The 14,323-nt window shown below is 48.3% G+C and overlaps 1 protein-coding gene and 1 pseudogene across 7 annotated transcripts in view; one reads left to right on the forward strand and one right to left on the reverse strand.

The window, feature by feature from the left end:
• The window catches only part of Anks6 (ankyrin repeat and sterile alpha motif domain containing 6), a 41,593-nt gene extending 37,401 nt beyond the window's left edge, over window positions 1-4,192 (reverse strand). For 6 of the 7 annotated variants that reach the window (XR_015619817.1, XR_015619818.1, XR_015619819.1 and 3 more), the window contains exon 1: window positions 3,710-4,093. Coding sequence is in view for 1 of the 7 variants with exons in the window: in NM_001015028.2 (NP_001015028.2) it covers window positions 3,710-4,041 (332 nt within the window). In the remaining 6 variants the exon portion in view is untranslated. 7 annotated transcript variants of the gene reach the window in all.
• Window positions 4,193-13,285: 9,093 nt separating this feature from the next.
• Window positions 13,286-14,070, forward strand: Dppa3-ps4 (developmental pluripotency-associated 3, pseudogene 4; annotated as a pseudogene).
• Window positions 14,071-14,323: the final 253 nt, after the last annotated feature.

A 14,323-nucleotide genomic window follows, 5' to 3' on the forward strand; every position in this document is an offset into this window, starting at 1 on the left:
CTTCTCTGTACCTCAACTCCTTGTCTCTAAATGGAGGACAGCAATGAAACATACTTCCTAAGGTTTGGGGTAGACTGAAGGCGTGAATCCATCTAAAGCAGTAAGCACAATGCCAGACACAAAATAGGTGCTCAAGAAAGGTCACTGCTAGCCAGACCCGATGATGGGGACTGGGCAGATGTAGGGCAATTAGACCTGCTTGAGCTGCATGGCAAGTCCAAGGACAGCTTGGGCAATTCAGTGAGACTTGCTTTAAAAAGACAGCCGAGGTGGTAACTTTGTGGTAGCACGCTTGCCTGACACGTACAGGTCCTGAATTCAATCCCCGCTCCTGGGGAGAGGGCAAAAAGAATAATCTATTAGCCTCCACGTGGACCAGACAGCAGACAGCTCAGAGTGTCTCAACTCCAGTGCAGTGGAGTTTCCGGTGAGCAGACTTAAAACGTGCCCAGGCCCTGGCAAACAGGCAAGAGTGAATTCTTGTCCTCTCCTCGAAGAGGTACCGTCTACCTTGGTCTTGTAGAACAGTAAGGTGTGTGTCATACTAATGCTCTCCACACAGCACCTGCTGGGGCCAGAGAGATGGCTCAGTGGTTAAAGAGAACTGACTGCTCTTCCAGAGGACTCAGGTTCAATTCCCAACACCCTCTGGCGGCTGACAACGGCCTGTGACTCCACTTCCAAAGGCTCTGATGCCCTCCTCTCGCTTCTGAGGGCACCAGACGTGCATACAGTACACAGACATTGGTGCAGGTAAAACACCCACGCTGATAAAATATAGTAACTAGGAAGCAGCACTCATGGCAAACCGAGGCACGAAAAGACAGCCCCAAAGCATCTCAATTACAAAGTGTCAAAGTCAGGAGTGCTCCGGCCTCAGACCCCAACTCTTTTTACAACACCAACTGAAGGACTCTGACAGGCCCAGGCACCTCTCACAGGCTGCCAGCAGGGCTTGCCCTCCTTCCTTCCCTCTCCCTTGCTAAGCCTTTACATCACTCACATTCCAAAAGCTAGCTAGTCATCAAGGTCCTGTCCCTCATTTGGCTACTTCCCTGTGCCTGACTAAGACACCAAGTTTCAACTACTAAAACTCCAAGGTCTAGCAATCAAAATTCATTATTTGGCTATACTGGTTAGCCTGTCCAGTGAGGACTTGGCAACCAACTCGCCCTAGCACAGACTTCCCTTTCTTTCTCCCTAAAAACCACTCCTGTGAAGATACCTGCTGCTGTTTCTGCCAGATCCAGAAGCAGCAATCCCTCCCTCCTCCCCCCTCCCCCCATTCCCTGGGCTGGCTTCAAGGCCCTTTCACCAACTTTTCTACCAGAAAGTCCTCTGAATCTGTTAAATTGTTAATTAACCATCAAGTATCCTGTCCATCGAGATTAAGAGGAGTTGATGAGTCACACCCAAATCCCAGCACTGGGAAAGTAGAGGAGGTTCAGGGCCAGCCTGATCCACATTAAGGCAATAATAATCAGAAATGATGATAATGATGATGATTATGCTATTAATCACATGATGTGGATAATCCTGCAGAACTTGGTTAAGGGCAAAATAAAACAAAACAAAAACAGATGACAGGGGTTGGTGGCACTGGGGCAAACCAGTGCTGCAATCCATTACAAGCAAAGCTTTCTGCAAGCTCCCAGGCCTGCAAGGCCTCTATGGTGGGTGGACCTCAGAGAGGAGGTATACACCTGGGCCTCTCAAATGTACAAAGGCACTCTGAGCCTTTCACATGTCCCTTCCTGTCCTCCACCCTTCTCCTCGGCTTCCCAGTCACAACCTTCAGAAAGGCAACCCCAGGAACCCCATCTGGAAAACATCCCAGGGCATCTTGGGTAGAGCCAGGGTTGGATGCACAGGGAGCCAGTCTGCTGCAGGTAGAGAGGACTTTCCTGGTATGGTAAGGCCAGAGGCCATGGCCACACCATGGAAGGCTTCCTGGAAGAAGCTAAGCTTGAGCGTGGAGGGGCTTTGCTGAGAGCTTTGCTGAGAGCAGAAGAGGCTCTAACTCAGGCTAAGGGGTTCTGCAGAGAGAGTCCCTGCCAACACACATTCTGTCACCTAAATCTCAGGGTCTTGCCCATAAGGGGAAGAAAATATCCTTGGTTCGGAGTCATTAGCTTTTGTAAAAAGTACAAAGGGTGGCAGAGAAGGACCGGATGAGTCCCAGGCCTGAGCTTAAGAGGTGGATACACTGAAGAGTGTGCACAGAAGGTTCATCCTGAGATGAGGGCAGCTGATGCTGACAGGCACAGCCAAGCACTCATTCCAGAAAGATCTGGAAGCTCCTCAAGGTGGGGGGGGGCATACCTGGAGGAGAGGAGCATGGTGGGAGACCTCTACAGGGGTGTCTGTGAAAAAGGGTGAGGGGATGGGGAAGGCACATTCCCGGGACATCACAAGCCAAGGGGGGAGGGGTACTAGACAGGAGAAGGCTCCTGCCTTAGTGGAGTAGCTACTGCCTCTAAGGGGAAAGGGACCTAGACAAAAGGTTTTAAGGTCACCTCTGCTGCCCTGGCATTCTCTGCTGGTGCCACCTGCTATGTGACTGAAAGCCAAGATCACTCTCAGGAAAGACCCTCTGGGGCTTGAGAAATGGCTCAGCAGTTAAGAGGACCTGCTGCTCTCAAAGAGATGCCAGGCCTGGTGTCTACCACGTGTAGGAAAGATCCTGAGTGTCTGTACTTCCAGTTCCAGGATATCCACCGCCCTCTTCTGACTTCCCTCAGGCACCCATGTGGTGCACATACACACAGGCACACAAACACTCATACACATGAAATAAAAATACATCTTAAAAAATAGTCTCTTGTATTCTACAACTCAGAACATTTATAAGCCCCCAGCCAGAAATCTAGAGATAGATTTTGCTGCCTCTCCCGACCAGGATCAACTTCAGTTTGATCCAGGCTACTAACTGTCTCTTCTTCGGGCTGCTGTCTTCCTAACCAGCCTTCCTGACTCTGGCGCCTCTCTTTTCTCTCTTTTCCTCTCTCTCCATTCTCACATGTGGTGAATGTAACTTACCTGAATCAAAAGTCTGATCCAGTCACTGTGCCCTGTGCCTTCCACACTTCTGATCCTCCTTAGAATATGGGCTTCTTTTCAGCCCCAATCTGGAATCTACTTTCTTCTCTCCAACGGTGGGCTTGTCTCCTATTACTTCCAACTCCTTCTGGGTCCCAGCATCCTCCCAGTTGCCTGACCACTTACCATCACTATGTGTTTGCGGTATGCTTGCTCTTCCCCGCCTCCACGTTTTCCTGTCCTGGATAACTCTTACAAATCCTCGGGTCTTTACACCTCATTTCTACTGAAATCACCCTTATTCCTCCAACTGGGTCAGCTACTACCGTCAGACCTTCCAGATTAAGACTGCTACCCACCCCACTCCTATCCCCAAAGTGGGGACTTAACTGGATCCCGTTATCTATCTCCCCCAATCCCCAAAGCCAGGGTGAGTAGACAGGTTCTTTGGAGACCCTTAATGCAAAACGGAATGAATGAACGAACGTCTGGAAGATGCACTCTGCAGCCTCCACAGTGTTCAAAAGCCAAAGTTTCTAACATCCCTAATCTTGTGTTTCTGAAACCGCCCTTTTATTTCCATCATACAGAAGACCAAAAAACAAGTCTCCAAGTCTGCCATTCGCACTCTCATGAGTCCCGGACTCTCTCCTTCCCGGTCCCCGCTCACCTGGCCGCCTGCATGAGCGCGCTCCAGCCGTAGTGGTTGCGGCTGTTGACCGAGGCTCCGCGGCGCAGCAGGAACCTCACGAGTGGCTCGTGACCACCGGCCGCCGCCAGCTGCAGCGCCGAGTTGCCCGCCTCATCCGAGCAGTCCACCGGCACCGGCGTCCCGGCCTCCACTGCCCGGGCCGCCTCGGGCCCTGCCGGCTCCGCTCCCGCCTCGGACCCCGCGACCGGCTCCCCTCCTGGCTCCAGCAGGCGCCGCGCCGTGTCCGTGTCACCCTGCTCGCAGGCGCGGAGCAGCAGCTGCAGGCCCGGGGCCAGCGCGCCCTCGCCCATCGCCCGCCGCTCGCTCCGCGCCGCCGCCCGCTCCCACCCCGAGTCCGCGCGTGCCCGCCGCCTTCCGCAGGCCCGCCCCCTGGGTGCGCGCGCGCCTCCGGGGCCGCGCCTGCTGAGTACGCGCGCGCAGGACCCGCCTCCGGGCTTGTGGGGTGGGCCTGTAACTGGTCACTCTTCAGCCTTCCTGCTCAGAGCCAATGCGACCTCTGGGCCTAGCTTAGAACTCACCCCCACCGATCCCAGACCGCCCCGCACTTCACAAACGCTTCCTAAATAGTCGCAGACTGAATTAGGGCGAATGGGCCAGCACTGTCCTTTGCTGGAGCAACCCTGCAGTGCTGAGTTCTTCATCTGTGCCAGGCTACCCGCCCGTCTATCTCTTGTCTTTGCCTTATGGCTCACCACTAGCACAGTAACTTAGGTGTTACAGATTAGGAGATTTTTCTAGCCACACCCCAAACCCACTGAGTCGGAAACTCGGTGTGGGAACAGCAGCTGTTCTTTAACAAGCCCTCCGATACATACACAAAAGGTAGGACCCACAGGCTGGTCCGCAGGGCAGTCCTGGTAGCCACCCTGGAGGATTGGATTCTGAAGATTCCAATCTACAGAAGAAGAGTGCCCCGGAAGGCTGTATGTTGCTATAGTCTGCACAGATCTGCAGGCGCTGCTGTGGCTAGGGCTCAGGCCTTCTGACATCAAGCTCATCTCTCTTTCCGGACTCAACAAGTATGTTTTGGATGCCTGCTAGTGCCAGGCACAGCTCCACATGCTGAGAACGTTTGCAAGATAGCATCTCCGCCTTCTAGGAATTGACCCACCCATACGGGCTGTAAAGATATGCTGTGGAAATAAACTTGGCAGCTGGATGGTGGTGAATGCTGTTGACACAGTAAACTGAACGTGAATCTAAGGAAAAATAGGGTAGAAGGTGGGGTAGTGTTTTATAATTGAGCTATCAAGGGAATCACTGAAAATGTGACATTTACAAAAACCTTAAGTAAGAGAAACATGGGAATGTTTGGTGGGGTGGGGGCAACTAGTCAAGCAGAAAATCAGAGAAGGGTCCTAAGGACAGGCCTGGGCACAAGCAGGCCACATCATTCTTTCCTTACAGCGTGACTGCTTCCATATGAAGAGACAACTGGTCTCCATCGATTGTCAGTAGTGGTCCCCAGACCCAACAAGAAGCCAGACATACAGCTAGACAAGACTGTTACACACACCGAGTCCCATGATACAGAGGATCCTGATAACAGGATAACTGTGAGGTCTGGGCAGATATGAGTCACCGGTGCAGGTCAGAGAGGATGGGAGTGAGGAATCAGGGCTAGAAGATAAAAAAAAAAATACTATATACAAAGATAAGAAAATATCTTGAAGGTTTTCAGGACTTGGATTGCAAAAGACTTCGATGCCCTACTACGGACTGTGGAGTTTATTCTGTAAGTGGGGAGCCTGGAAAAGTGTTTGGACAAGTCAGTCAAGGACTAGAGCTAACCACTCATGTACAGATGAGTACACCACTCACTTCCACATCCTACACAAATTACTGCGTGTAAGACACCACCTTTGGAATTTCTAGGGAAGCCACTTATTTCCTGGAAGATCTGAGTAACCGCACCTCTTTCTTATTTTCTTTCTTGTCCCTTATATGTTCACTAACTATTGTTTCATTATGACAGCGATGTAAAAGTAAAAGATAAGGCTCAGCTCACTGATACATTCCTATAATCCCAGAACTTGGGAGACTGAGGAAGGGAGATCATGAGTTCAAGGTCAACCTGAGTTACTGAGCTCCCGTCTCCAAAAGCACATAGGGCTGGGAAAGCCTGTTGCATCCGAGTTCAGATCCTCAGCACCGTGTTAAAGCTGGGAGTGTGGTACACGTGTGTACCATGCATGGTCCACATGTGTAAACACAGGAATCGGTTAGGGTTAGGGTTAGGGTTAGGGAGAGACAGGTAGATCCCAGAAGCTTATCAGCCATCCAGTGAAGTCTAACCATTGAGCTTCAGGTTTACTGACAGACAGGGTCTTAATAAGTAAGATGGAAAGAGAACAAGGAAGGTGACTGAAGTTGAAGGCTGACCTTGAACTCATGATCTTCAAATAATAGTAATAGTTGAACGATAATCAACTCCAGCAATACGTAAAAGTGAAAATCAAAAATAGTAAGACGCCCTTGCCCTCCTTCTTTGAGTTTCCAGGGCCATTCACCACAGGGCTCCAACTGTCATTGCAGGAGTGTGTCAGCTAAGCTGACCACATGATGGTCAGCTAAGAAACAGAGAGTGGGCAGATTCAGGGGCTATGTGGTCACCCTCAGAAGCCTGCCTCTGTAGGCTGGAAAGACGGCTCAGTTGGTAAAGTGCTTTCTGCTCAAACAGGAGGACCTGAATTTGGACCCCCAGTACCCACATAAAAAGCTGGGTGTGGCCGTGCACAATGGTAATCCCAGTGCTAGATGGTGGAGACATGAACTGGGGCTTGCTGGACAATCAGTGAGCTCCTGCTTCAGTGAGAGACCTGTCTCAGAAACATAGAGTGGAGGGGCTTCAAGATGGCTCAGTAACTAACTATACCTGTTGCCTAGCCTAATGTCCTGAGTTCAACCCCTGGGACCCACCTAGTGGAAGGAGAGAACCAATGACTGAAAGTGTCCTCTGGCTTCCACATTTGTGCTACAGCAATGCATGTGCACACACACACAATAGATAAATGCGTAGGGTACGCTGGGGCCCACCTTTATTCCCAAGCAAAGGAAAAGCAAAGCCAGCCCATAGCTGGATGTGGTTATGCGTGCCTATAATTTCAGCCCTGGAGTGGCAAAGGAAGAAGAATCAGTTCAAGGTCATCATGAGCTATAGAGAAAGTCTGTGGCCAGCATAAAACAAACAAACAAACAAACAAACAAAAGAAGAGGCCCTTAGTGAACTACTTCTTCTAGCCAAGGTTTATCTAAGGGTCCACAGCATCCTTATATATTTCCATACACTTGTTGTAGTAAATATTAAATAACAAAACGCCAACCCATGCTGTTGCTGGCACCGTTGGGCCACAAGGCATCTGTGTGGTATTTTCATCTCAGTCAGCCAGACTCATCAGACTCTCTGGCCCAGAGCTCTCAAAATGTCTCCTTCACCTGACTCAATGGGGGAAACAAATATTCAAAACATAAGGCTGTGGGGGACGTCCCCAATTAAAACCAGGAATATTGACACCCATGTGTAGATACTGAGCAAGAATCCTGCTTGGGTACAGCAGAAACCAACCCTGGGGTCACGGCAGCAGCAGCAGAAGGATGTAGTTCATGATTCTTTTCCGGTACACAAAACTTGGAGGGGCCCAAGTTTTGGAGATTTCAGACCAGGATGTCCCAATCACGCAACAGCTGTGTCCCTACTGGGATGGAGTCTCCTCAGGTTCTTTTGTTGTCACTGGTTTCAGATTGACAGCCTGACGCAGTAGGGCCTGACTGGCCCAACCTGTGCCCCTGATCTATTTGACACCAGGAGGCTAGGAAGGCAAATTGTAGGTTTTCAGCATCTGTGGTAAGAGGCAGCCTCTGGCCCACAAGGAAGGGGCCTTCTCGGCATGGTGAAATGTCTCAGAGGCTTTGACCCACTGCCTAACAAATCCCTGCACACTCTGCCTTTTCTCAGGGAGCCTTCCTGACTGACTCAGTTCCTGGAGGGTCAGTGGTTAGTGCACGGTCCAGCCACACTAAGTAGCTTAATCCGGAGTGCTTACTGAAGCAAAAGATTTTCAGTTGTCACACTGGAGTTAGCCTGCCAGTACCTGAAGCCAGTCAGACTTCGTGCAAGCAAGACTGCCACAAAGATCAGCAGAGTCATCTGCAAAGTGCCCCGGCCTGCCTTCCTGCTGATGCTTATTTTGAGCAAGGCGGTCATCATAGTCGATCCAAACCTAGCAAGGGTAGCATTTACTCTTTTGAATGCAGGGGTTTGTATTGACTTTTTCTTCTTTTGTGGCATTGGTCATAGGCTCTAGGGCTTTGTGCTTGCTAAGCAAGCACTCTCTCACTGAGCTGCACCAATCCCGTGTTTATTTGTGTCAGTGAGTAGCTTTGTGCGATGCAAGCTGTTCTGAATTTCGCCTGTTTTTTTTTTTTGTTTTGTTTTGTCTTTCCATTTTGCAAATGTCTTAGACAGCTTTCCATGCAGGTGAATTTAGATTGGGGGCAACGTTTCCAATTGCATACATGACACCACCAGGTAGGAAGTGTAACATCACTCAATATTTTTGTTTGTTTTGTTTTTCTAGACAGGATTATTCTTTGTAGTCCCAGATGTCCTGGAACTTGCTTTGTAGACCAGATTGGCCTCAAACTCAGCGATCTGCCTGCCTCTGCCATCTAATGGTCACAATTCCTGGCCACTTAATCCTTTTTCAATGAGTCATAGATAGCTTGTTCCTAGTATTCTGCTGATATTAAATATGTATCTCTATATCATATATACTGTATAATTACACATATAGCTATATATAGATATATAATGTATATAGATATATGATATAATTAATTATATATTATACATTATAATATATTATTATACACTATAGCACATTATAATATATAATTATATATTCAATTGTTTATTGGTTTATAATTGTATGTTATAATATATATATAGCATATATTCACATAGACACACAAACACATATGAACACACACACACACACACACACACACACACACATTTATTGTATTGTTCAGGTGTGGAGGAGGGCACCTATAATCCCAGCACTCAGGAGGATGTAGAGGCAGGAGAATCATGATTTCTAGGCCCAGCTTGGGATATGAGGTGAGGCCCTTTTTCAAAAACACCATCACAAAATCTTGCATTAAGCAATGTTCATGGCTACTGTCAGGGTCGGTCCTCAGAGACGACAGATGGCACACTTGGCTGACATACTGAGGGACATTTACTAAAGACTGGACAAGGGGCTAGAGAGACCGCTCAGCAATTCAGAGCACTTGCAGTTCTTGCAAAGGATGCTGGTTTGGTTCTCAGGACCCAGTGGGGCAAGTGGTGAGCCTTCAATTCATGAACACCTACAACTCCAGTCCCAGAGTTTTTCTGCACTTCTACTAGCCTCAATGGGTGCACTCACGCATGCGCACGCACACATGCACTCGAGCACACATACACACACAATAAGTAAGTAAATGTTTTAAAAAGCATTGATCGTATTTAAGAATGGTACAGGATGCCAGAGCTAGTAGTAACCCTCAGAGTCATTGCCACCCCAGGCCTGATGGAGAAGGGGGTAAGGCAGTCACAAAACCCTGTAAGAGAGCAGAGGCAGTGGGCCACTTGTACAGCTGTGGTGTTGAGGAGAGACAGCCCCCTGCAGTTTAGCAGGGGACTCCTCCCACCCCACCCCAACCCGGAACAAACACCTCCGGTCTCACTCTGTCTGCTTGTGTCCTGCTGTACTCCTTGTCAGAACCCAGCAGGAATCCAGAGTCTAGGGACCCACAGGTGTTCCCCTGTCAGTCCTTACTCAGCCTCCCAACAGCAGGAAGCCTTGCTGCTCAGCACGTGTCCATGGGGCAGAGCAGAGACGCCAGCTGGGGGGCCTGCAAAGCAGCACAACTTCTTGGTCCCAGGCCAGCTCCACCAGACCAGACTCTGCATGTCAGCACAGTCCCCAGGTAATTCAAACACGTATTAAAATTCATAGGGCAAAGGCCAGCGTCTCTTAAGTCAGAGTAGCTGCGATCTTTTTATTTATTTTTTATGATCTGCCTTTCAGACCTTTTTTCCCCCCATTGTTCCCGCTGTTTTGATTCGAGTCCTCTAAAAACATCAAATGTTTAAATATTTGTTCATTTGTTTAACTTCTGGGGAAAATGTCGCCAAAGAATAAGAAGGGGGTGGAGGAGGAAGATGGAAGCCGCAGGTGTGGTGCTGAGAGGAGGAGGAGGGGCAAGGCGCTTCAGCCCAGAGCCTTATTCTGGGGAGACTCAGCCAGGTCTACCAGGAGTCCCAGCTAGCATTGCCACTACACTGGTGGTGTTGGGAAACTAGAGGACACCATCAAGGCTGGGCAGGTGCAGCAGCCGGAAGCTCACAGTCTCTGCTCCCCAGCAGGCTGGAGCCAGCGGCAGCCATGGGTGCTGGGAAGCAACTCAGGTCCTCTGGAAGAGCAGCAAGCACTGAAGCACTGAGCCATCTCTCCAGCCCCAGTTTGCTTTTAGGGACAGTGCTGCCCTGAGTTTCTGTATGCCTCTTTGAAGAGATTTTTTTAGCGTATTTTTGATGGCGAAACTCCTAGTTGTGGACTCACAGAATCAAAGGGATAGCAATGCTAAGACTGAACTAAACGTTGCCTGATCACTTTCCAAAGCTTCTACCGGTCTGTCCTCCTCCCCAGGCACACAAGGGTGTGCTTATCTACAAGCTCCCCAACAATGGAGTTACTATACCAACCATCTACAGCCAATGCCAATCTGATAGGTGAAGAATTTGTTCCTGGGAAGTTTGATTTGTGTGCATGTTGCACAAAGACATTGAGTTTAATCTTCTGTCTTTCTTGAACTATTTCTATCCTCTGGGGGAGGAATTGGCTCTTCGAATCCTTTGACCGTTTTTACTTCTCTTTGTTCTTTGTAGTTCCCTGTTGATTCACATATTGGGTAAATGTCACCTCAAAAGAAACCTTTTCTTGGTTTGTCATCTGACTTCATATTATCTTGGAAGCCTTAAAAATATACATATTTTAATAAATTTATAAATAATTTCTGTAGTGGTTTCTGGATTCTTTCACCCAATAAATTTTTTTAAAGATGTATTCATCTATTCTATGTAAGTACACTGTAGCTGTCTTCAGACACACCAGAAGAGGGCACCAGATCTCATTACAGATGATTGTGAGTCACCATGTGTTTGCTAGGATTTGAACTCAGGACCTCTGGAAGAGCAGTCAGTGCTCTTAACCACTGAGCCATCTCTGCAGCCCTCATCCAGTGGTCTCACTATGCAGCACTGGCTGGCATAGAACTGGCTGTAGCTCAGGCTGGACTCCAACTCACAGAAGCCAGCCTGCCTCTGTCTCTCAAGCGCTGGCTTTAAAGGTGTACACCGCCACACCTGGCTTTCGGCTCACGTCTTTAAAAAGTATATTGATTTACTTATCTTGTGTGGAAGGGTAGGTGGGTACTTCTGTGCTACGCCATGTGTACGCAGTTCAGAGGACAGCTTGTGGGACTGGGTTCTCTTTTCCACGTGTGTGGGTCTTGGGGTTAGAGCTTGGATCCACAAGATTGAGAGCAGATGCCACCACCTGCGGAGTCATTTTGCTGGCCTCCTCTTCTACTCTTAATTTCTCTTTCCCTCTCAGTCTTTCTCCATTCCAAACTCTTTCCCCTTCCCCACTTCCTTTTTCCTTCCCTTCCTTAAGCCTAGGGGGCTACATCCTTGCCTTTGCACAGTCATCATTAGGATGAAGTACATCAATGTTGGAAAACTCAAGTCCAGCCGTTTACAGCCCACACTGAAAGCCAATAACCTGCTCTTTCTCTCATGACCTGGGCTCTGACCTATTTTTTTTTTCCACCCTAAGCCTCTGTGGAGAAGCATTCCAATTTGGCAGCCGATCCAAGCTCTTCTGAACTGTAATCCTTGTCTGATTTCCAATCTGACCACAGATCTTAACTATCTGGAGGCTGGCCCAAAGGTGGGGCCCTAGGCTTTCCAATAGCACCCAACTTCCTGCACGGCTAAAGCCTGGGTTCCTGGCCTGGGCACAGGGTGGAGTTACCTGTAAGCTGTCCTTTGCAGGGTTCACTCTAAGTCTTGAGCCCTCCTCAGTCCTGGGGAAACTTCCTCCTCAGGGTTTTGCCCGGAGCCTGCACGTCGTTGGAGACTCTCTGCTCACCCCATGTCTCAGAAATGAATGTCTCTGCATCTGGACCCGACTGCTACTTTCTGGCTCTTCATCTGATGATTCCTGTGAAAATAGTGGGTTAATTCCTTGATGAGGAAGACACCTATACCGTCTTTCTGAGGGGCACGCTGAATGGGACTTTCCCTGTGCTTCCACTGGTGTTAACCTGGGTTTGCAGGTTCATATGACTAATGGCTGTCCCCCACGTGTCTGCCTGTGAATTATGCTTTCTCACAGGGGCTCTCAAACCCAGAAAACTGAAAGAGCTCTCCAGTATCCACTGGTTTACCTTTCCATACTTATGCCTTGAGCTGGGGATATGGCTCAGTTGGCAGAATGCTTGCCTAGCACACACAGGCCTTGGGTTTAATCTCCTGAAGAGCTTAAAAAAAATAAAGCCAGCAAATAAGAAACCCACCTGCCCCTGTGAAGAGCTTAAAGGCAATCAATGGCTTCTGAGAGAGGAAGAATCCGTTGTCTCTAGAAATAACCTTCCAGATAGATTATCTGATCCCAGTGGTCAGCCCTAAACCTATGCATTGCAAGCAACATTAAATAGGATGCCATCTCTCTGGAAGTAGAGGCAGAGGCAGGAGGATCAAAAGTTCAAAGTCATCCTCTGCTACATAGCACATTTTAGGCTAGCTTGACCCACTTGAGACCCTGTCTCAGGAAATGTAAAACAAGCATTAGAAAGATGGTTCATAAGTTAAGAGCACTGGCTGCTGTTCCAAAGGACCCATTCCCAGCACCCACATGGTGGCCCATAACTGTCTGTAACTCCACTCTTAGGAGAGCCAACACTGCTTCTGACTTCCACAGACTCCTGAATGCTTGTGGTATGCAGGCATATTCTCAGGCAGGTACACACAAACACATAAGATAGAATGAAAAGTTTTAAATGAAGAAATGAAAAACAAGATCCAAGAAATTGTTGTGGTACAATTAAAAATGGTTTTTTTATCCTGCACTAGTTCTGGTACCATAGTGCCACAAGGCATCTATTAAATATTTTCATCTCAGTCAACAGACTGTCACCCTCTAAGCTCCATCCCATCTCACACTGTCGATGGCTACTCTCTGAGCCCGGCAACAATCTCTCTACCCATCTAGTTCCCAAGGCAGGTTGCCACCATGCCAGACATACATATCCCAATTCCGTGGTAGGCCCAGTGTGTCCAGCCACCACACACTCTCTTGAACTCAATTAAATCGCCACATGAAAGAACATGAAACACAATAACCTCTGATCCAATTGATAATATATAATTTGCTCATCAAGACATACAAAGCCCCGTTCACATCCATTCTGTAAGAATATTAAGAACAACCTGCAAATGCACAGAGAGGAATCTTAACATCCGCCTCCGTGTTCTCTCAGCTGCTCTCTCTTTCCTAGCTCCAGTCTCCTCTTCCTCTAAAACTTTTCTCCCTCCCATCCTTCCTTCTCGTCCAATGACAGGCCTTGTTCTATCCTGTACCTGCCTTCACCTGCATAATGACATCATCCTACATTTCACCCTTTCTGTCTAATTAAAAAAACCTTTCTCGACTTCAGTCTCTGCTAGTTGGGGCCAGAGTTTAGGTCTTTCCAAAGATTAGCTAGCAATTTTGTTCGGAGCTAGCTTTTGAGGCTTCTGCCCACCGCCATGGACAAGCCGTCAGAGAAAGTCGACCCAGTTGTGTACCCAGAAGCTTAGATGAATGATGGATCTCAGAGGAAAGATGAAGAGGTCTCACCGGATGATTCAGAAATCCTACAACCAGAAACACTAGTAAAGGTCATGAAAAAGCTAACCCTGAACCCCAGTGCCGAGCGGCCACAATATCCTCGTCGTCACAGTCTTCGTCTCCGGGTTCAGAACCAGCCTGTGGAGAACAGAAGTGAAAGAATCATGAGGGAAGTTCAAAGCGCCTTTCCCAAGAGAAGGGTCCACATGTTGTTGTTGGTGTGGAAGGATGAGAAGATTTGTTCGGATTGAGCAGAGACAAAGGCAGCTTGAAGGAAATGAGACCAGAGATGAGCCATTCAGATGTTTCTGCACTTTCTGCCATTATCAGAGATGGGATCCGTCTGAGAATGCTAAAATGGGGCAGAACCAGAAGAATTAGGGCAGTTCGAATTGTACCCTGTCCTTGCCGTTAACGGTGCCACGCAGCAGATGTGAAAGCTGTTGTTTGTTAAGATTAAACTTTTCTTGGTGCTGGGAAATCTCTTCTACTTGTTAACCTTTTAAATTACATAGGATGTGTGACATTTGGATTCATGCGAATGACAAATTTACCCAAGAATTGAGCATGAGTCAAAGCCTGGTAGTTTGATTTAGAAGGTAATTGGAATAGATCTTTTAGATTTTTCTAGTTT

Source organism: Rattus norvegicus, chromosome 5 (assembly GCF_021556685.1).
Source record: "Rattus norvegicus strain SHRSP/BbbUtx chromosome 5, alternate assembly SHRSP_T2T, whole genome shotgun sequence".
Classification (NCBI taxonomy): Eukaryota; Metazoa; Chordata; class Mammalia; order Rodentia; family Muridae; genus Rattus; species Rattus norvegicus.